The 23,761-nt window shown below is 40.2% G+C and overlaps 1 protein-coding gene across 1 annotated transcript; it reads left to right on the forward strand.

Moving 5' to 3' along the window:
• Positions 1-568: 568 nt before the first annotated feature.
• Positions 569-21,938, forward strand: fpgs (folylpolyglutamate synthase). The gene is made up of 15 exons (XM_076758174.1): positions 569-718; positions 5,918-6,046; positions 6,302-6,355; positions 6,685-6,749; positions 8,182-8,296; positions 12,856-12,933; positions 13,336-13,397; positions 14,381-14,483; positions 15,711-15,788; positions 16,034-16,181; positions 16,730-16,813; positions 17,185-17,335; positions 18,027-18,102; positions 18,927-18,993; positions 20,281-21,938. Exons 1-15 carry the CDS (start codon positions 569-571, stop codon positions 20,655-20,657), a joined length of 1,737 nt encoding a protein of 578 aa, XP_076614289.1. The 3' UTR covers positions 20,658-21,938.
• Positions 21,939-23,761: the final 1,823 nt, after the last annotated feature.

Consider the following 23,761-nt stretch of genomic DNA (forward strand, 5'->3'; position numbering starts at 1 on the left):
AAAATGTACATAGTTCATGATTTTTTTGCTTGTTCATTCTCCAGTGTGACAGTGTGAGTATATAGTTCAGTTTATATTTTGTGGATATTACAGTGGCTGTAAAATTAACATACATGTAAAAACAAAACAAAACAAAAACACGACATTCATATTTTTTTAAAATACGTTAAACTTCCCTTGTATTACATAATGACCTGACAGTTGTCGTATTGTCTTTGCTCAGTAAAAGTAAACGTTAATATTGGCCATGTAAAATGGTATGTGCGACATTACATTTAGAAAATGTTTTAATAACTTTCAATATTCAAGCAATATAGAAAATAATACAGTTAGTTAGTTGTGTGTTCTGCACATACAAATTCCCAGCCCACATAAACTTGTACATACTTGTATTTTGGTGTTTTATAAGTAATTATAAATACACCGCTATATCAAGAGCCTAATCAAATAAAAATAATAAACAGAAAAAAGACGGAGCTGGACAGCGGGGAGGGTCTCTGCGTCATCACGTAATGTGACGAGACCGTCCCATATTTGGTTCCAGCTTCCTGTGACAGCACGAGATCTCATGATGGTGTGCATGTCGCGCGTGTTGCAAAAGGGTTCCGCGTATACCGCGCGGCTCCGAAAGAAGGACTGGGTGTGCAGGTTGGCGGGCCTTTCAGTCAGACACTATAGCACCAAGACGGCACCTCAGATTCCAGGCATGGAGTACCAGGTAAGCTGTACAGTCTTTTCTACCCGTCGTTGCAGCGGCTCCTAGCGAGCTAGCTAGCCACCTTGTGCTAGTTTGACAAGTTTGTAACACAACTCTGAGTGACTGCACAGTTATGAGACAGATAGAAACATGGCTGACAGAACCACACGAAACTACAGAAACTTTAGGTGGCGTTGTCATCTGAGCCAAGTGACCACAAGCAGGGCATTAGCTGATGGCTGCTGAGTGACTGCTAAGAAAGTTACAGTCTGGACAGAGCACGTAAGCTACTGTCAGCTTTGTTATCCGTTACTTGCCACGCTGACTGCCTGAACGTCAGAGTTCCACGAATGTGCTAACACGTGGGATAAGTCTCTTTTCTGATGCCATATTTGAGAGTTTGACTTCGGACAGTTTTGTCAGTTTAAGTTGCCGTTTTCTTCTTTTGGGCTTGAGTTTTCTTATGACTTAATATAACTTACATTACTTACTGTATTGTAAGTACTGTATAAGCATACATTTGTCAACACAGTCACCAGAAAGGCACTGACTTATCCCCACTTTAAGGCAAATAGCGATGACACAGTCACTGTCTATGGTCGTAAATGGCACAATACTGCCAATGTCTGCTTGATATCAAAGCTAATATTTTTGTTTGTGTTATGAATATGTACATAGCAACTGAAATTTGATGCTACCGTTATTGATAGCTTTTCTTTCACAGCTAGTTAGAGCTGGAACTAAAAATGATTTCCATTACTGACTGATCTGACAGTTATTTTCTCGATTCATGGTTTGGTCCTTGTCTGACTTGTTTGGTCAGATGTCCATCACAGGGTACCAGAGCCCACATTGACATATTCAGATGTTGTTGTTGTTTTGTCAGTCAGCTGTCCAAAACCCAAACACAATAATGTTAATAGAATAGAGCATTAGGAAAACTATCAAATATTTGCATTTCTGAATTGTATGCATGGAGAATTAAGGAGCAATCAATTATCAAAATAGTTGATTAATTTTCTGTAGATTGACTGATTGTATTTATACATTCATCAATGCATTGGACACTCCAACAGAAAGAGTGACAGCTCCTTACTAGTATTTTTCATCTTTTCATTTTTTCTGTTGCACAGTGAGGAGGCAGACGTCTTCGTGATAATCAGACTCTCTGCTCTCATATGATACCAGGCTTGTGTGGTTTGCGTGAAGTGGTGAAATCAGCAGATGCAGTACCGTTGACATGCGCTATTTTCGTGTTTTCGTTATATGCGCGTATAATTTCTTAGGGTATGAATTATGTTTTGTTAGGGTGGCAATGCTTGGTAGAGGCTTTTAGGTGAGTTTCTCCCCGTCATTCTGGTATGTTACAAGTTAGGATTGGTGCTTCCTAGTATGAGCATTGACCGTCTTAACTGCATACATGTCATAATAATACCATATACCCCGGGAAAATGTGGGGAAAGTTTGACGGTATCAAAATTTGGATACCGCCCAACTCTGCTGAGAGTAAGGAATTGCAATAATCAAACCTAGAAGTTACATATGCATGGACTAGTTTTTCGGCATTGTTTTGAGGCAGGATGTGCCTGATTTTTGCAATGTTACGCAGGTGAAAAAGGCAGTCCTTGAAATTTGTTTTACACGGGAGCTAAGGACATATCCTGATCAGAGATAACTCCCAGATTCTTTACTGTGGTGCTGGAGGCCAGCGCAATGCCATTCATAACTGCTATATCATCAGAAAGTGAGTTTCTAAGGTGTTTAGGGTCTAGTACTGTAACTTCAATAGTGTCCGAATTTAGCAACAAAAAGTTGCCAGTTATCCAGGTCTTTATGTCCTGAAGACACACTTGTAGTCTAGTTAACTGATTGGTTTCTTCTGGCTTCATTGATAATATGGCTGGGTGTTGTCTGCATAGCAATGCAAATTTATTGAATGTTTCCTGATATTGTTCCCTAAAGGAAACATATAGGATGAATAGAATTGGTCCAAGCAAGTGAAGTTTGCTTTAATTTGCGGGTGTGGGGGGTATACCATGGAGCTAGCCTCCTCCGTTTTATGATCCTCTTTTTTCGAGGGGCAACAGAGTCAAGTGTCATATGCAAGGAACCTGTAGCACTGTCAACCAGGTAGTCAATATGGGAGGGACTAAAGTTAGCATAGGAGTCCTCTGTTGTATTGAGACATGGCATTGAATTAAATGCTGATGGGATCATATCCTTAAATTTAGCTACAGCACTACCAGACAGGAATCTGGTGTAGGAATTGTTGCCTAATGGTGGGTAGTCTGGTAATAGGAAATCAAAAGTTATTAAATTATGGTCCAACAAAGTGTTCAGTTTCAATGCCATATGTCAGAACAAGGTCGAGGGTGTGGTTAAAACAGTGAGTCGGTTCATGTGCATTCTGACGGAAGCCAACTGAGTCTAATAATGAGATAAACGCAGTACTAAGGCTGCTGTTATCAATGTCGATATGAACATTAAAATCACCTACAATAATAACTTTATCTGGATTAAACCTTATAGAAACTCAGATATAGATTTGGAATAAGGACCAGGAGAGCGATGCACTAAAACAAATAAAAATGGCTGCACCGTTTTCCAGTTTTGATGTTAAAAACTAAGAACAAGGCTTTCAGATGAGTTATAATTAAGTTTAGGTTTAGGGTTGATTAATAGGCTTGAGTCAAAAATGGCTGCAACTCCACCTTTAGAAGACAGAGATCTGACGTTAAAAAGTCCACGTTTAATTCTCCTATCTTGTTGTACTATTACAGTGGTTGTTTGATTTTTTATTAGGTTTTTATGCATAACTCCTCTTCTGTTTACTTTGGATTTAATTCATGTATGTGGTCGGGTGGTAGACACAGCCTCTATGGGGTTTTGGGTAGGTAACTGCTCTAATGGAAGTGCAGAGAAGAAGCGTGTAGTACAGCAGCTCTGCCTCCTGGTCTCAACTCTGGGTTGTTACAGGTATGGTTCACTAATAAAATCACTCAGATTTCTGGAGATAGAGGTGCTCCATCCAAACTGGGATGGATGCTGTCTCTCCTAATCAGACCTGCTTGTCCCCTGAAAGTCTGCCAATTACCTATGAAGCCCACATTGTTTGCTGTGCATCACCTTGACTGTAACAAGGATACCAGGATCCAAGTGCAGCGCTGACTTAACAGAGAAGTACGTGAGTCCCACTGATAATCAGGTGCAGAGGGGGAAAGGTGAAAGTCGTAGTCAGGGTCACAAAACAGGTCTTTACCAGGGAATAGGAGAGCAGGCGAGGTCAAAGGCAGGCTTGGTCGATAACGGGGAATCTGTCCGAGAGTGATTGCTGGAGAGTCTTGCATACAGCAGTCTGGCATGGTATGGTAGTGGGAGAGGGACTTAAGTATTGCACTAAATAGGTGATGAATTCCAGGTGTGTGTCCAGTGATTGAACAGGTGGGTGTGGATAGCTGGTGAAGGTTACAGGCTCAGCAGGTGAGCAGATGAAATAGAGAGTGGCAGCAGGAAACGAGTTGACTGATGTGACACTTGACAGCCAGTGGTTGAATGATGACATGCAACTAAACATGTCATCACTGGTCAGATTTGGCAGGGGCCCAGGGAAAAGTACTTTTGACATTGTCTTTGCATAGGTACACACTGATTCCACATTCATTTTAGTGACCTCCATTTGCCTTAATCGGGTGTCATTACCGCTGACGTGAGTAACAATCTTACTACATTTACGCTTATTCTTAGCCAGCAGTTTCAAATTTCATTCAGCATCACCTGCTCTGGCCCCAGGAATGCATTTATGGCTAACTTCAGGTTTGTCAAAATGGGGCTGCCAGTAATAGAGTTGGTTTCTCAGCAGGTGTGTCACTGAGTGTGAAGAACCTGTTAGAACAACTTATTGCATTTCATGTGGAATTAACAAGAAGGCATAAAGTATTAAGAATTTGCCATAGCCATTTTAGTTAGTTTTCCTCACTCAACAAGTCAAAGGGAATCTGGGGTCACTATTTCAATAGTGGAATCAGTTGAAACAAACTAAATGTAAACAAACATCTGCTGATTATCTTTGGTAGGTAAGAGAGGCCGTACAAATAATTTGCATGACAGTGAACCACATGGCAATCACACAGCATCTTTGTGATGTGTGTGACCTATTTACTCAGAGGACCATTGTTGAGTAGGCAGTTCTTGATGGTGGCCTAGGACACATTAGCGTACACAAAACTAAAAGAATGTAGCCGTATGCATCCCAGGCCTTCTAATGTGGTCTGAGCAATTAGATCTCAGTGTGTCCTCAATGTGTCTTTGGTGCATTCAGAACTGTACATAGACCTGTCCACTTCAGATCACCGAGAAGGCATCGTAATACTCTGTGTAAACATGCTCCAAGAGATGTAATGCCCTGCTATGTTAGCGAGATGGACGAGGGAGAGAGACGCTGCAAGCCACCACATCAACGTAACATCACTGTTATTTGCTGATATCAAACTTGGAGAAGAGAGAACACAAGTTAAATAGTTGCTGTTCCCATAATTCACGAGGGGGAGGCGGGGACCTTGGGTAAATGCTGGGGGCCTACACAGTTTGTTTAGTGAGCGTAAACGGCTGACTGGCTCCAATGTTCTTACTGTGGTGATCACTCACTGATGAATTCCACCCGATACAAACTTTGACTGCTCCCAGACCATCACTTATGTCAGACCCTGAGCATAAGTAGGACCTTAACTAATAATCATTTTCATTATTGTTGAATTTCTATAATTCATATCAGAAAACACGAAAACAGAAAATATTTGAATCAGTGAATGCTTTGGATTGTTCCTCGAGAAATTCTGTTCTGTTGATAGACTAAACGATTAAGATCATCTCAGCCCTAAACACTTCCAGGTCCAGCTTCAGGAAAAGTCTTCCTTTTACATTATGAGATGTGCTGTAAGATGATCAGGCCAGCGGAGTCATTTCATCAACTGATGGATAAGAGCTGAACTTAAATACAAGCTACTGTCAGACAGTCATGTGACCCTGACGCTCATTATCTTGTGGCTGTCATTGAACCTGTGCGTGTAAAATGAAAAAAGGTGACTGTATGGTTAATTCCATTGTTGACTTGTGTTTTACATATATGGCAGGATGTGTGCATGCAGTCAAGGCTTGTGTGCTGTGTAGATTATTTTAAGTATGCTCTGTTTCTAAATATTTCCCTCTTTGACTTTGCTGCAGGATGCCATTTGCACTCTGAACACACTACAGACCAATGCTGCTGCTCTGGAACAGGTACGGCAAGAGCGGAGCCACCCTCAGCTGCAGCTCCAGGCCATGAGAGGCTTCCTGGAACGAGCCAGCCTCACAGTGAGTCAGATATATCAGCTAATACAGAACACACGGCACATTTGTCACATAACAGTGACGACTTCAAGAATAACAAATAGTATTGTTGTTATCTAAGTGATAAACTCTTTCCCTTTGTGGTACCTTATCTTATCTTTTGTGTGTGTGTGTGTGTGTGTGTGTCTGTGTGTGTCTGTGTGTGTCTGTGTGTGTCTGTGTGTGTGTGTGTGTGTGTGTGTGTGTGTGTGTGTGTGTGTGTGTGTGTGTGTGGCAAAGGTGGAGGATTTAGACCATCTCAATATCATTCATGTGACGGGAACAAAGGGCAAGGTGAGCTGACTAGACACACAAGCTGTGAGTGTTGTATATTGCTTTGCTGTTGTTTTAAAGGCCAGTCAGTAATAACCATACAAGTTCCACACACATTCACATATAGAAGTTTTCATATAGAGTTTGAATTCTAGATATATAATGATGTGGCTAACCTTTGTTAACATTTACAATGTCCCGTTAATACCTACCTCTAAACTCTCATTATGCAAGCTCTGATAAAAGGTCATGCAAACATGTTTTCAAACGTGCGTTCATTCACTGAAGGAGACAAACTCTTGTGACAGCTTTATGAGGGTGGCCTCTGAGTGTTTGTGTTTATCTTTCAGGGCTCAACATGTGCATTCACTGAGCAGATTTTGAGAGGTTATGGCTTCCGCACAGGGTTTTACAGGTAAGACTGCAGTGTCTGAATAAAATGTACACTGCTTGACACAGAGGGCTGATGTTACCAGTACATAGGCCTCATGCTTTTTGTTGCGTAGAGTATTGTAGTTTATAACAGCATAACAGACAAAACTAACTTGCCACAGAGAACCATAGATTCAAGTCAGAGTAAGCAGCGTTTGCTGAATTGAACAGCAGTGGAAACCACAGCTTGCTTCCATTGAGTGGGTTTCTGGTTATGTTTCGGCTGTTGTCCACCACTGTTCCAGGAGCGTAATTTGGCCACTGTTCAGGAGGTGAAGCTTGATCATCAATAAAGTTCCATGCACTGGAACAATGGAGACAGTGCCATAGATCACAATTGACCAACTGTGCATTGTTTGCAGATAGGGACGTCAGTGATTCTAGATTCAGTGATTAACAGTTTATTTAGACTAAACCAGAGATGAAACAGTGGAAATAGGAACCAAGAAGGTTTTGGTGAGTCTTAGTTGTTTTCTTTCAAGTTTATTTTAATACAAAACAATATTAATATGATAATAATTATATTTTTCAATCCAAATAATGACCATTTTTAATACTGTCAGACACTTAGAATGACAGTCTGAGCCTGTCAGTGGCAAAGTCGAACACGTCCGTATGTTGACAGTATGCACCAAGGGATTACATTGCAACCCATTTCGTGGCTACTAGCTGTGGAACTCTCACTAAATAGTGGAAAAACATGTGTCTATTAGTCACTTGAACACGAAAACATGGGAGAATACAGTCTATAATCAGAAAATATGTGACCAGAATCTTTTCTGGGACATTGAAATCTTCCAGTCTCTGTGGTGACCATGAATGTAATGTTACTGTAGCCTCATCCAAGATGTTTCCCCTTCTGGTCACAATCCACATACTGATGAAATGATGGCAGAACAGAGCTCCGGAATACTTAGCCAATCTAGCTTTTGTATCCTCAGCTGCCAGCTCTGCTGCTGCTTTGGTGTTGGTGTGATGAAAAAAGTAGGAAATTCCCAGGGGAGATAGAGGGGACGCAGAGACACGGTCAGCATCTCCAGGACAGGCTTGCTGTACATTGTTACCAACAGCCCATGTTTCCCATCATGCACTGGGAATGCTGGACTGACTAGGTACATTTGCTGTCTCATGTTCCATAATGCAAATGTTACTTTTTGTTAGTGTCAGTTATGTGTCTGTTCAGAACATGCATGTTTCCTTTGAAGTGAGACATATGGCCAGTTAATGCACAGGAATGTACTATTTTGATGTTTGTCAAATGTAATAACATAAATTCAACATTTACATTTAAAACAGGGAAAATAGGTCAAGGTCAAGATCTGTATTTAAGCACCTTTCCGTGGTATTTTTTCCTTATACTTGGCCAATGAAAGTGGTTAAATACTCATGATTTGACATTTCTTTTTTGGTTGCAGTTCCCCACATTTGGTCCAAGTCAGGGAGAGGATTCGAATCAACGGACAGCCCATTGGAAAAGAACTCTTCACTAAATACTTTTGGCAAGTTTATGGACGGCTAGATGAAACTAAGGTAGGTCATGTAACAAGTATAGTTTTACAGCACGGTGCCTTCTCACTTTATATCTGTCTGTTGTTTTAGCTGGCCATGGCTACTTATTCACTTCAGTTAAGAGATTCAATAGATTAACCTTTAACTGTCTGAAAGTAACGGTCGGCATTTCAAGCAGTGATTTCTGTGGCATTTTACTCTGCTGTGCATCCTGTTTGTACTGCCAGCCTGAGCTTCAGCCTCAGCTGCGTATTATCAATGTCACAGGTTGTAATTGAGTCCAGTAGAAATAAGACCCCTTGTGAGGATGAGCATGACCCTCATGTGACAGCACACTTTGGCCACTTTACCAGCGTTTAGTGTGCAGTGCGACTTGGACACAATCAAAGACCTGAGTATACAGTACAGTGAGAAATCTGTGATTAAAAAGTGATAAAAACAGGACATTGAAGTTTAATTTAATTAGATATTAATTTTTCAGATTCCTTTTTTTCTTGGCCATGTGGGGGCAGTGCACAAAGCTGTAAAAACATGACACATGATCAATCTATGAAGTTGTTATGGCTTTGGAACTTAATCATTCATTTGGAGATGTGTTTGTGTCCACCGGATGAATGTAAGTTCAATATTCACTCTCCTTCACCAACAATATCTGGCTGTTTAACTGCTAAAAGCTCATAGAGCTGAGAGGAACTGCAGCATTGGATGATAATTCTGAGTTTGTCTCAACAAGCAATACCTTTCGCATTGCACAAAGTCATGTGACATATTGTTTATATAATGATTAGGTTTTATGCTGCTATCCGTAGACATAGAAAATGTTTGATTTTAATACAGTGGTGCTATCAAAAAAGACTGGCACTGAGATGAATGGGCTGGAAGTAAGCTCATAGACCGCACCAATTTTCACCAGGATTGTCTCTTTTTTTTCCACAAGCAAAGATCTGTTGGATCAGGATCATTTGAAAGGTGCTGTAGTGAGAAATATTCTATACGTAGGGCCTTTAATGGACTGTTTGCCTGCTGATACAGCACAAGTACAGGGCTTGAAAGTAACTGTTTGAGGCACTTTAGACAAGTAAACTTACCTTTCATTTGTCTGGGCACAAAAGTTAATTGTCAGGGTAAAAATGACAATTTACTTTTGTTATTTTGTTTGCAAATGTGGAATGTAAAATTCAGACAATCATGCGGTTGATAAGCAGTTAAATAATTCAATTTATGAATTTTCTTAAAGTAGGTATATGCAACATATAGGCCTCGCACTTGCAATTGCAGCTGATCTTTCTGCTGCAGTATGAAATAAAACTGGTAAGTGTCAGAAAGTGACACCGCCGCCATACGCAGACATTGATGTGCAGCAGAAGGAAGCAGTTCCATATGACGTTGTGTGACGATGTGATATCATGTACCAAAACTTGGGCTCATTCCTACATTCTGCTAGCTTGCAAGCTTGAGTTTACTGAGCAGAAAGATGACAGAGCGAGGAAGGAGATATAATGAACACGAGGGAGTCGTCATGGCCATACTACAAGAAATGCATGCATGTATGTGCAACAGAGAAATTGTGTGTTCATGTGCTTGCTATGCAACCCCAAGAAGAAGCTATACACACACACACACACACACACACACACACACACACACACACACACACATCAACCCAGATGAACATGCACACATTCTCAACACCTGCTTTTTGTTATTACTTGCAGCATTTTTTTGTTTCTTTTCTTTATTTTTATTTTATTTTGTTTTTTTACTAAGTGGGTTTTGGAGCAGTGAGAGCAGAGAGCACCACTCTTAATAAGCAACTGAAGTGTTTGACTGACAGTTTTAGTGATCTACACGTGAAGTTGGTTCAAAGTAAAAAATTTAAAGCAGGTTTGATGTAGTAAACTACTCTTGCAATGTTGTCGTAGCTTACTCAGCTTGTTACGTTTCTCTCTGTGGTGGCTGCGGTGTAGTAAGCAAGGAGCTTGCCAAACACTGCTCATAATGTAGGTTAATTAGTAAATGTAATATGAATCATTTTCAGAGTAAGACAAGGGGCACAGTTGCGTCTTCGTTTCCATGGTGGGAGTAGATGAAGACATTTGTGTTGGTTTTTGCAGCCAATAATAGAGAAATTGACATGTATTGCTTGTAATGTCACCTTCCACATCTTTGTGTGCCTGAAGTTGGCATGATAGCAAGGAAAATAGTAGTTACTGGATCTAGTTCTATGAGTATGTGTATAGCCTTGTTAAAACATTCATCACAGTAATGATGGTATTACAAAATCCATGTTGTGGAACAGTGTGTATCAACCACCCCTACCTGCCACTTAAAAAACAGAATGAAACATCACCAAGCCAGACAGCACAGAGATGTTTAAACAACATAAAATCCACTGCAGCCACAACCAACAATCAAAAAAACTACATTTCTAGGCAACACTTCGAATTCTGTCCTGCTTACATGAAAGTACCTGTTTAACCGGTTTCCTTCCAACTTAGCTCTTGAATCAGACAATCTCATCAAGATCTTTTTCTTACGTAAGTGTGTAAAAGATGACCCAATTTTCCGAACAGCACAAGGTTAAAGATAACACTTTTCTTTAATATTTAACAAGGTTACTTTTTTATTTCCATCTTTTACAGCTTCAAAATAGCAAAAAGAAAATGGTCAGTACTCCGTCACACCCCATTTGGCAAGTATCACAGCTTGAAGCTTGATTGATCCACCCCCGTGCTTAACAGTTAAAGAGGTGTTCTTGTCATGAAATTCTGCATCTTTTTTCTCCAAACATACCTTTTTCACAAAAAGTTATATTCTAAATTCATCAGTACACAGGACTGGTTTCCAAAATACATCAGGATTGTTTCGATGCTCCTTTGCAAACTTCTGATGCTGAATTCTGTGGTGAGGATACAGGAAAGGTTTAGTGACCTTAGGGTCACTCCAGGGTCTGCTGAATCCTGCAGGTCTGTCACACTTAAATAGGAGGTTTGATTTGCCTTTCTAGCAACCATACAAGCAGTTCTCTGAAAATTTTTGCGGTCTTCCAGACCTCAGCTTGACCTTCATTGGTCCTATAAAGTACCATTTCTTGATCACATTATGATCTGATGAAGCAGCTCCCTGAAAACGCTTCACTGTCTTCTTATAGACTTCTCCTGCTTTGTAGGCATCAATTATTTGAATTTTCAGAGTGCTAGGCAGCAGCTTAGAGGAGCCTCTGGCTGCTGATTGTTGGGACAAGGTTTGAAGAGTCTTTGAAATTTGCATCACCTGACCTCCTAACAGTGATTATGATCAAGCTCTGACAAGCTAAGTAAGGTTAGAGTGCTTTTGGTGCTCCTTTCTTTTATTTTCCTGTACAAAACAAAAATAATACACTCTTGCTTAAAATGTTGAGGATGTTTCATCTTTAACTTCATGACTTTATGACTATGAGACTATGAGATCAGTCCGTCCTCTACTTATTTAACTATTCATAGGAACAGAAATTTTGACCAGGGGTGCCCAAACCTTTGCATGCCCCTGTAAATTAAACATTACTTCCACAGATATTATGCATCATAGAAGCGCCTCAGCTAAAAAAAAAAAAAAAAAAAAACACCGCGCCTCCAGAGCACTCTCAGGCACTGTCAACTGAGTGTTTTCAGAAGAACACCTGGCATTTTCAGCTGAGAAAAAGAAACTTCTTGGTGGACATTGCCCCTGAGTCGGACTTTTCTTCTTTTAGTTTCTGTCTCTCCTTAAGTATTTCTCTTACTTTCTGCTGTACATGTTTAGGTCCATTTGGACCTTTCAATTCTTTCTTGTTTTGAGCCTTAGAACTTTTGGACTCCAACATAGAAGCCGTCTTTTACTCAGAACTGATTCAGGGACTGATTCAGTGAGAGCTAGCATCATCTTTATCTAGTGTATTGCATAGATGGTCTTGCCACTGCCAGACAAGTCGGTTTGCCACCAACAGACACCACAGAACATTACCCCTTTAATTTGCTGTGACGCCCCCAGTCAAATTCCTCTCTCTGGCTGTTGGCAAATTTTCGTTCTCTTTTTGACATGTACAGTGCAGTTGTAGTTAGTTCCTCTTGCTGCTTTCCCTGGCACTTGGCTGGCCTACAGAGCCTCAAGAAACATTGGCGCCACTGTTCTTCTGAGGTAAAATATTTGAGTGATTCCTACTCTGTGGAATACTTGGGTCGGCTGCTGATTGGTGAAGTAAGCCATTCAGAGTTGAAGGTATCGTGGGGGAAATGCATTTGTATCACACCAGTATGCTGAATGTATTCATTTAATTAAATAGCCGAGTTGTAAGTGGCACATAATGTGAAGACACTGTTTTTTATGACTTTTCACTTGTTCAAGGGACCAAGTAAGTTTGTCATCCACTTACCCTACACAAAAATCCACTTGTCCAGGACAAGTGTACAAGCTTTAATGTCAAGCCCTGGAGTGTTTACAGGGAGTGAGAGTGCTGATTATGATTTAAAATGAGTAGGCCACATGATGGCTTGCTTTTGTCATTTTAAATCATAACTTCATAACATGACTAGCATAACAGTCATTTTTTCCCTTCTTTTCAGGATGCCCATGGAGGGACAATGCCAGCATACTTCCGTTTCCTCACCATCTTGGCCTTCCATGTGTTTCTTCAGGAGAAGGTACGCTAGCAGGCCTTTCTTGAGAATTATACATTAAAAACGTTTCATTTGGCACCGAAACGCTTGTGCAGATGGTCATTTACAGCAAAGTTCCAGCCATTCAATTTGAATATGTTTCTGCTGGTTTGTGGCCCGTAAAAAAACTGTTCTGGTCAGAAATCTGGCCTTTTCTTTGCATGTGCAACATCACTAAATCTCAAAGATTGTCTACAATGGAAAAGGTTCATCTTTTGGGAAAATTTCCTAGCAGTCTGCCATGTTGTTGAGATGTCTTGATCAGGATCAGTATGTTGGATGTATGGACTGATCAGCTGACATCCTCGGGCCACAAGAGGGACAACAAATTTTATTACTGAAATTTCTAACTTTCCTTGAATCAAAAGAACTCTCTTCTTTATCCAGGTGGATTTAGCTGTAATTGAAGTTGGGATTGGTGGAGCATATGACTGCACCAATATTATAAGGTAAGACTCTCCATGTATAAAGCTGCTGTTGAGTGTGACTGACTCACTTCTTTCAGGATGGAAATAGTGAAGTAAAATTTGATTATTTTTACATTCTTGATCACAAATTTAATTCAGACTTGATATCATTTTGTAGTTGAATGACTTAAATTTCATAACAGACTTCAGATCAGACACAAAGATTGTAAAAGATTAGTGTTAATATGTTGTGTGTTGAGAATGAACCTTGAGATCTGGTTGTGCATGACTGACATGTCCCTTTGAGAGAGAGAGAGAGAGAGAGAGAGAGAGAGAGAGAGATATATATATATATATATATATATATATATATACACACACACACACACACACACACACACACACACACACACACACACAGCTGTAATACATTTTATGATTACATTTTGGACTCAATAAAGGACAGCTGTAGTATCACAATAAAAGATGCTTGATAAACATTTTCGAACTTTATCAGAGTGCTGAGAGCACTTCCAGGTAGTTGAGTGTTGGTACAGAACCTTCATTGTTGTAGGCAGTTTAACTCTACGTATTGTATGTGTTTTCTGATTGAGAGCCAGACGAGTGCTAAATAAATCTATAAAATCTCCAGTTTTCCCTCTCTGTGTTCTGTCACATGTTCTGGTCCTTTTGCAAGAGGTGCATACATATGATCACATGATCATTTGAAATTGGCGGTAGAGGCTTGCTAAAATGCCTTCAGAAAACACATTTGCCGTGTTTTGCAAAGTAAACTATAAGTCAGTACTAACTCTAAGTCATTCAGTGCGTTTCCATGCACTTATGTAAACCAGATTACACATGCAGCAGGCTTGCTTATTTATTGCCAGTTACACACTGAAGTGCACTGTTGCACTTGTAGTTACTGATACACTGTCACCATAAAGATTTTTTGTTTACAACTTTATCAGTGTTGTAATAAAATGTTACCAATGTTTTTCACCTCTGTGGGTTTGGGTCAACAGGAGGCCGTGGGTGTGTGGTATCTCCTCTCTGGGTATAGACCACACCCAGATTCTTGGTGACACCATTGAAAAGATCGCCTGGCAAAAAGGAGGCATCTTCAAGGTGTGTTGGCTGTAAACATCACAAAACATCACAAATCCGAGCACCATTGTGCTCGGATTAAATATTAACATACAGGTTATAAAAGATCCAAAAAGTTACTCAGGGGCTGCTTCTTAGCTTTTTGGTCCTTTTGGTGGTCTTCATCAGCAGGTGGAGTTTGCTATGTTGTCATGGAGATGGAAATGCTCAGTTTTCAGTTTTTGAGTTGATTTTGCTGTAGCTTGAATTTTGAGTAAAGCCATGCTGACCAAATGGAACATGTTCATAAAAACTTAGCAAACCCCATCCACCACAGTGTGTGAGCAGAGGGGAACATGAGCAGAAGGACTTTGGCTGGAGGGCAGAGCGGATTTTTGACAAGTTGGAGCATTGCCTTATCTCCTCCATGCACCACTCACCATGAGTTAGAAGTGAATAAAAGTTTGACTTTTGACTTTTGATACGGCTGCTGCGGTGTTATCAAAAAGTCTTTGGTCATGTTATTGACCATGTGGGCAGTTTGTTTTCCAGCCAAGCCTGTGTGGATTATAGGGTAATATTTTGTTGAATCTTTTTTTTTTTTTTAAATGCATTTATTGTTCAGTTTGTGGGAGGGTCTAAGACTGAGAAGAGAGAGCGAAATCATAAAAAAGAAGAGAAGCAATTTCATTGTTAACACATTAACCTAAAGTTGAGTTGATTTGTGATATATTAAATGAAATGAAATGATGTGTTTAAAGTAGCCTCAGGTGGAGTCAGACAAATCCGCTGGGGTCATGTTTTATTTGTGAATTAGTTTGCCTAGTGTTTAAGCTAAAATACAACTTTCTTTATTCTCTTTGGGAGCGAACAGTGAGTGGTTTGAGTAGAGCGAGGTGGAATCTGAGTTGAGCACAGAGCGATGTTGAGTAGAGTGGCCTGGAGTGGCTTTGAGCGAGGCAGCGGAGGGAAAAACAGCTCCTCTCACATGTTGTGTCATCTCCTGATGAAGATCATTAGATGTGTTTGAAAGCACTTGGAAAAGTTAGTAAATGAACCTTCAGTCATTTGTTTTTTGTGGAACTTTTTATTTTCAAGGTGAAATATATACATTGTACTTCACTGTTGGAAGTACTGAATTCGTCATACTTGAGTTCAGACTTGGTGGAGAGACATTAAAGTTGTTTAAAATGCTCAGTGTACAGTGTTCTTCTACTTCTTCACTGCTCTGTCATCTCACTGGCTGTCAATCATGTAATGTGTTTTCAGCCAGGGGTTCAGGCCTTCACAGTCAAACAGCCAGAAGATGCGATGGCTGTGCTCAGGGAGAGGGCCAAAGAGATAAGAGTAAGTGACCACTCAAACTAACATGTTGTTTTCAGTCAGAGATTTTTGGTATCTGACAAAGGCAAATACAGGCTGCAAATACAGACACAATACAAAGTCTAAAACATGCGAACTCTGAAAACAAATGCAACAGAACAACACTGCGTATCTAGTCAACATGACGCAGCCACCATAGAGATTGCTCAGTGAAATGTATATCTCCTCCAGCTGCTGAGGATGATGAACAGTCTAACCTGTTGTTCTAGTGTCCTCTGCGGGTGTGTCCAGAGCTGGAGGACTACCAGGTAGACTGTGGACCTTTGCATCTGGGCCTGGCCGGGAAGCACCAACACTCCAATGCCTCCCTGGCCCTTCAGCTGAGTCACGCTTGGCTGCAGAAAAGATGGTTACCAGGTGGGTCGGTGTGTTAAACTGTTGAACTATATGACATTAGAAATCCAAAAATGAGTTTGACTTCATAACACAGTGAAGCTATCTCTATTTGGGACAGAACACATGTGCAAATTAGGCAACAATTTCCCATTTTCTCAGACCTGAATAAACACCCAACCCACTTTCTTGTAAAAGTCACTACAGCAGTGCGGCTCAGACGACACAAGACCACAGCAGCACACGATAAAACACAAAGAGATAAATTGCATGTCATGTTCCCCCTTAAAATGCTCTAATGACGGTATTGTTCAATTATCATCTCTATCACGTCTAACTATCATCTTGCGAAAAAAGAAAACAAAGATAGTTTAATAAAACCACAGAAAATAATTCTTGAGCTAATTTTAAGTTGTTGCAGAACATTTTGGCTTTGTCTGAATGTAGCTGTAACTGGCACCAATGCCTGAATAGGCAAAAAAGCCATGACACTAACAGACAGCATTGTTGTGTATTCCATCTCTAAAAAGGTTTCAGTGTTGTCTTCATAACAACGTGTCCTCATTCCACAGATAAAAGCTTTTCCACAACCAGTGTTGAGAACACGGGTGTACTTCAGGTGACTCCCTTCAAGCCCAGCCCCATCATGGTCAAAGGTGAGTCCTGAAGAACGAACAGTCACTGTTGATAAGAGCAAAATTAGGGCAAAAATCATTGCCTTGCTGCTTTTTGGATCCCTGACTAAGCTAATTCAGCATGTTGACATTTGACAGTTAAAATGAAGAGTTAAGACTGAGCAGTGACAGTCAGTGAAGCACATTAGGACATCTGCAAATATGATGTTTCTGTTTCTGCAACATGAGCAGCTGAGAAAGCAACCAAGCAAATTTGTTTGACTTGACATATATCCCTCTTAAATACACCTGAAATATGTATAAATTAATGAATTAGAAATATTGTTATGATTTTTGTGAAGTCCCAGCGTGAAATGCGACATCATCCACTATGGTTGTGTGTTTGGTCTCAGGGCTGGCAGACACAGAGTGGCCTGGAAGGAATCAGACTCTGAAACATGGAACAGTCACCTACTTCTTGGATGGAGCTCACACCATGCGCAGTATGAATGCCTGTGTAGACTGGTTCAGAGAGACTGCAGCCCAGCATGAAAGGAATGCAAGGTGAATGTCTGATCAAGACACTTGATGTATCAGTGTTTGTGAGTTCAGTAAAGAGAGTGAGCGCTATTCACTGCACCTCCTGTAACAAAGGTGTGTAAAAAGACTCTCATAGTACTCATAGTACAGAGCCTGGCCGTGAAGGAATATCCACTTTTTCTAGGTTTTCATACAGTAATGGATCTTTTCATATTTTGTTATGTATAGGATAACATGTCACACTGTAACAGGTAAATGCAGTTTGACCACATCGTCATAACATTACCCTTCCAATTTAAAAATGTGTTTTGTTTAGCACTGGTATGTAAGAAAGAGTGTGAAATGTTGTTGACAGACCTACAGTACTGATATCTGGGCACTCTGTACCAAACAGATTGAACAAACAGCCATGGGAAGCACTCCAGACACAGTTGACTTAAGGAGTAGCACCTTTCGCCAATGGGACCACATGTTTTAAGTGTCAGCTGAGGACAACATGTAAATTGTTCTTACGTGAAGCTGTAGTCCAGCTGGCTGATAGTCCAGATTGGTTTTTAAGATATGAAGTGAGCGTGGTAAATTGGAAATCATTTGTTTGTAGTTGTTTATCTGCCTGTGTCTTAATCACTGACAGTCTCTGTTTTTACTATACAAGCACTTTTGTTAAAACAGCAGAACAATACTGACGTAAAACCTTTGCATATTTGTGTCGTAGTGGACCTGTGGCCAGAGTTCTGCTGTTCAATGCCACAGGAGACAGAGACTCAGCAGCCATGCTTAAACTACTGGTGGTAAGTACAGCTGACTTCAGCAATACAGCTAATCAGGCCACTGTTTTGGCTGTTGAGCAGAATGTTGTTGTGTGTATTGTTATGTGTATATGGATGTCGCATATTCATTCATTCATTCATCTTCTATACCCGCCCATCCCTTGTAAAATGTAGAAGCTATGCTGTTGCTTGGTTTTCGTTTTTCCATTTCAGTTCATTTCCCATTTTTTCATATTGTGTATATTGATATTTTAGAATGTATTTGATTGGAGTTTATTTCCCATTTTAATTGCAACTGTAAGTGTGCTGATAAATCTAGTGTATTTCTTATGAATGAAGAATGAGATGTGAATGGGCAAATGCATGTCACTGATTGGCTCTTAATGCTGATCATTTGAGAGCTCAAGTTATTCTTACACTTCACTGTAAGTAGAAATTAATTGCTTGATAATGTGTCTTATTTTTCACCCTCAGCAAACAAGTTGTTTATTATATTCCTAAGTTGACCATTTTAAAGCATTCTTTGTTTTAAAAGTTTAATAATTCAGAGCTCTGCAGATTCAACACAAAAGTTGAATGTATTCATGAGGGGCCCTCAGAACTCAATGCACTGTAGCTTAAAACACATGCAAATAGACACAACACAAGCAAATTAAGAAAACATCTACAGTAATTTGACAGTGTTGTAGTGTGTTAAGCTCTCAGGGCTGCTGTGGAAGTACGAATGAATCCTTTCTCATATTGAAAAACTATAATAGATCCAGAAACCTCCCCGTTTAACCCGGTTTGGAGATTATTAACAGAACATCATTTTGTTTTGCTCTGGCTCTTGTGTTTCTTTTCAGCCATGTCATTTTGATTTTGCTGTGTTCTGCCCAAACATCACTGAAGCCATCTCTTCTTGTAATGCAGGTGAGATCAGCTGACATTAAGCTCTATCTAAAAGAATGAAAAGAGTGTGAACCACTGTACCAGTGTTCTTTAGCCCCTTAACTCCAAATCACATGTAGTTTTCACTACTGCTAATTCTCCAAAAAGATTCTATGGGGTTGAGATCAGTTTCCCTCCTCTGGACAGTCAGCGGTTGATTGAAAGGGATAGTGGAACATTTCTGCCTTTTTTTTTTTATATATATATATATATATATATATATATGTGTGTGTGTGTGTGTGTGTGTGTGTGTGTGTGTGTGTGTGTGTGTAAGTGTAAGTGTAAGAGTAAGAAGGTTCATATCAATCACATGTCTGTGCATGAAGCACAAAACAGGGCTTGGTTAGCCTAGCTTAGCATAAACACTGGAGGCAGGGGAATAGCGAGCCTGACTTTGTAAAGATCAAACCAAGTTGTATCTCATTTGTTTAATCTATACTCAGAGGCATGACAGTTTGTGGTTTCATTGGGTCGTGCTTTGGAACATTTTCTCTGGCTACAGCGGGAATGTCTCGATTGTCAGTAAGATCCCGATTTGATATTTGTTTCTGCACATTCACTAAAGCTGGCAACTTCATTGTGACAACCATACATCAGGAGGCTGCACACAGTCATCATTGCAGCTGACTGTTATGCAAGAACTAGTTCAAGCACATAAAAAACAAATGAACATATTTCCCAAAAATTTGAACGACTACTTTTATACAAGGGAGACTTTAAAATAGACCCTGCTACCAGTCCTCTCTGTACTTTGACGAACGTATGTGTCGGAACAGCGACTAGCAGGAACTCGTTAGCAAACGTTACATTAAGCTATATTATCAGATCTAGTTGGCAGGTTAGCTTCTTTATAAACAGCTATATGAACAGTAGAAGCAGCAAGTGGTAGCTCACTGTGACTAACACCGAGCTAGCACCGACTTGTTTTTAGCAGGAACGCTAGCAAGTTTCTAATCCACCTCCATCAACACCGGCTAAACTACAGCTAAAACTAGCCGGTACCTGCTGTTGGGGAGCCGTAAGAAACTCGCTCTCTTCAGCATGCTGCCACTTACGTCTCCATCTGGGTGCAATCACTGCTTCCACATGTCGCAGACCATCCTCAAACTCCATAAACCACCTTGTACTATACAAATAAAATTATTATTAGTGTTATTATTTTTAATACTGGATCTTGACAGTGTGAAATATTAAAGTGCTTTTGTGTTACCCAAAAATTAAAAACAGATCAACTATGAACTTTAATGAGTAGTTTTTCAATCCTCTCAGACCAGCAGAACTTCAACGTCTCAGTGGAGAACATGCTGACTCGCTGCTTGGATAACGAAAGGAGCTGGCGTCTCCACAACAGCTTGGGGAATGACAATGGTACACAGCTGCTCATCGAGGACAGCCTACCTCTGGCCCCTGAAAAGAAAACAGAGACCCTGGTCTTCCCTTGCATCCTCAGCGCCCTCCAGTGGATCACTCAGGGCAGGGATTCAGTCGTGGCAGACCCAGCCAAGACAGTCTTTCCAATTAAACCCAGTATCATGGCCAAAGCTGCTCCGCTCTGCGAAGCAGCTGAGATCCACGTCCTCATCACCGGAAGCCTCCACCTGGTGGGAGGAGTACTCAAACACCTTGAACCAGCGTCCTCCAATTAAGTGGACCACGTGAAATTTAAATGAGTTCATTTAAACACAGTTGAAATAATGTGTGGGTGCTCTGCTCATATCTGATGTCTGTGAAGACTCTCAGTCATCCAGGACATGGTTGCTCATAGATACATTTACCTTCGTGTAAATGCGTAAAACTGTTTCTGTCTATAGATGAGGCTTTTGTGAAAGTAGCTTTTTGGACAGTCAGGTGTTTACCTGAATGGGATTAGCTGCACCCAGGTATTGTTGTCGTCTTGGTAGCTTCCCTACAGTGAGTGATGCTGTGAGTCCACTAGTTTGGACCTAGGCAGCTAAGGCCTCACAGCAGCCTCAGCTTCACCCAGAGCCTTACAGACGGCCACACAAACATGTGGAGCTCATGTCTCTAGTCTTAACTTGAAGCCAAATATGTTTACATGAACCGCAGATGCTACATTCATGTACTCAACAATGTACACTGAGTTGGATAAACTGGGACTTTGTGTGTGCTTAAGTGATCACTGATGCCACCTGGATCAACTGGAGTGGTGTGATGGTGATTACATAATATTACATTTATACAAAAACTGCAGATTAACAAGCACCAAAAAGTGCTACAAAGATGACATGGATTTAAACATTTACTGCTTTTTTACTTATGTATTTGGCACACTTGAGTATTACCTTTCACAGTTGTTAAAATCAAAGTCATTTTGCACGGTTTCTACTTTTATATGTTCAGGATTTGTGTATTTGCTTCATACACAAGGCCTGCTCATCTTTGATGTAGTTGTACTTTGTGCAAATACTCTAACACTGGTGTTTGCATCAGATGAATTCATGTAACTGTCAGTCAGTTCTGTGTAGTCAGTTCTACCCTGGAATTGTGAAAATATTTAAATGATCCTTAATGTAAATTTGTATGATCTGACTGCAACATGTAGTTATTTTATGTCTGTATAATGGTAAAGATATTGAAAATATGCTTATCATGTTGTCATGGTGATCCATCCTAACAGGTCATAAGCTACACAGCCACATCCATTCACCCTCTAACTTCAAGTGAGTTGTCACTGACCCCAGTCAAATGTTCATATGGACCCAACAAAATGCACTTAAAGGAACTTGTCACTTGTAATTAGTGAAGATGAAATCTGCTCACATTTAATTGAGTCAATTTAAAAATCTAGATTTGGAAATTGTGTCCATTGTAGTCTGGAATATTTCTTGGTCTCTGTGAACCTTAAACTTAATACAACATGTCCTTGTTTATTTGTTGTACTTAATAATAAAAATGTAACCTATTAACTTTTAGAGAATATGTCCTAGTTACTACCCATCCAAGTGACTTGCAGAACCTCCCTTCAGCACGGTCCCATCACAGGCCATGGTGGTGGAGGGAGTCAGACGGGGAGCACTCCTGCTCCAATCCAGATGCACAGCAGTGGACCCTCTGACCCTCTGGAGATCACAATACTTACATCTGTATAGGAATGTATGAGGAAGTTGATCTATGGGAAAGGGGTAATAATGTGTTTGTTTCTAAAGTGACATGTCACACTGATACAGTTATTAACCCCCTCCAGGGGTGGACCACAAATATCAATAAGGCAGGCACTTTTAATTCAGACCAGCCCACCAAAATACAGCACCTAGAGGGTTCTCACATGTCCTGGAAACCATGGAAAATGAGAGAAAGAGTAAAATACCCTTGAAAAAATTGTGTTGTCCTGAAAAATTATTTCAATATTCTCCTATTAATCTGAAGCTGAGAATGAAGTACTGGCCTATCGATCAGAGCTCCCCAAAGCAGATAACATCGTCATCTGAAAGGGATAAGTTATGTTCAGGAGCATATTAACGTTCAAATGGTAGTTAATGGATGAGAGTACTTTGAACAGGCTGCTCTCTGTTATATTGTGGACACGCTGTGAACACACCAAGTTCCATCCAATGATAGCACAGGCAGGTTGGATGATTTTACAACTCAAGTGGCTGAAACACCAAATAAAGTAAAAAAACAACAAGTAAATACAATGACTATACTATATAATACTGTAAAAATGAATACTGTAAAAAGAATAAAAATGTAATGACAATACAGAGCATTAAAACATGGCAGGAAATGAAAAACAGAGACGAGAGGAAAAGTAGTGACATAAAAACATCTAAAGGTTATATCAGACCCCACAGAGAGGAACATATTAGTATATGGTCAATCCCTGTCCATTGTACCAGCTGGATCATCTTTAAAACTGTCCTGGAAACGAATCTCAAAGAAAGAGAGGGAACCCTGTTAGATGCTGGATGTTTAATCTGTGCAAAACCCACATTTTTACAGAGGGTTATGGATCGAACTGTTTCTTGACTGGGTCAGCCAAGAAACAGTGGTGTCATCTGATTGTCAGTAAGAAAGTAAATAAACACATCTGCTAAAATGTGCAACTACAACTCTAAATCTTTTAAACCTTTTCTGATAAATCAAGCTGGTACAAGTGCCCGATGTTTCCAACTTGGTCAACCTTCATAATAAAGATGATAACCTGTGTCTGATTTCTGTCCTACAGGTTTACATTTCCAATCCCATTTGTCTGCAAGTGTCATTCTTTTGAACAGGATGCAAGAGTAAGAAGGAAACCTTCACAAACTCAGAGGCTGAAGTCCTGCTGTCAGATAATTAGATCAAACCATTTCTAACAGTGTCAGTGGTGGAACTGAGGGACCTGCTGCAATCAGGGAATGTTGAAGTTCTCCAGTGCTGCTCCTGCTGTGCCAGAGGGCTCAGATTGAAAAAGAAATTATATCATAAGGTCTGTGTCTGTATTAGAGGTGGATTAGAGTGTACTATAAAAGGTGATGCAGTATTGTCAGACTTTACAGCAGATGATCTTGCCATGGATGGTGACTTAGGAGTCAGACATGAATGTAACCTGTGATCTATGATTTTTTTTCTAGGAGGCCCAGCTAGAGATCTTCATTCTAAATTAGTTTGAATGAAAATGTCTTTAAGTAAAATCATCATGGCTTCTGTAGTAGGGTGTCAGCTAGTAGGGTAGCAGGTGTTCTATTATTCACTGTCTTTTAAAAGAAGGCTCAGTAAATTTCTCAAACAGCTGGTCACTGTATGTTGT

The sequence above is a fragment of the Chaetodon auriga genome, chromosome 19 (genome assembly GCF_051107435.1).
Source record: "Chaetodon auriga isolate fChaAug3 chromosome 19, fChaAug3.hap1, whole genome shotgun sequence".
Taxonomy (NCBI): domain Eukaryota; kingdom Metazoa; phylum Chordata; class Actinopteri; order Chaetodontiformes; family Chaetodontidae; genus Chaetodon; species Chaetodon auriga.

Excerpts from the sequence above, each read along its gene's own strand:
- fpgs (XM_076758174.1), top strand. The coding sequence starts at position 569 with ATGATGGTGTGCATGTCGCGCGTGTTGCAAAAGGGTTCCGCGTATACC. Across the intron at positions 8,297-12,855 it reads GACGGCTAGATGAAACTAAG|GATGCCCATGGAGGGACAAT; the intron begins GTAGGTCATGTA and ends CCTTCTTTTCAG. Across the intron at positions 18,103-18,926 it reads CCATGCTTAAACTACTGGTG|CCATGTCATTTTGATTTTGC; the intron begins GTAAGTACAGCT and ends GTTTCTTTTCAG.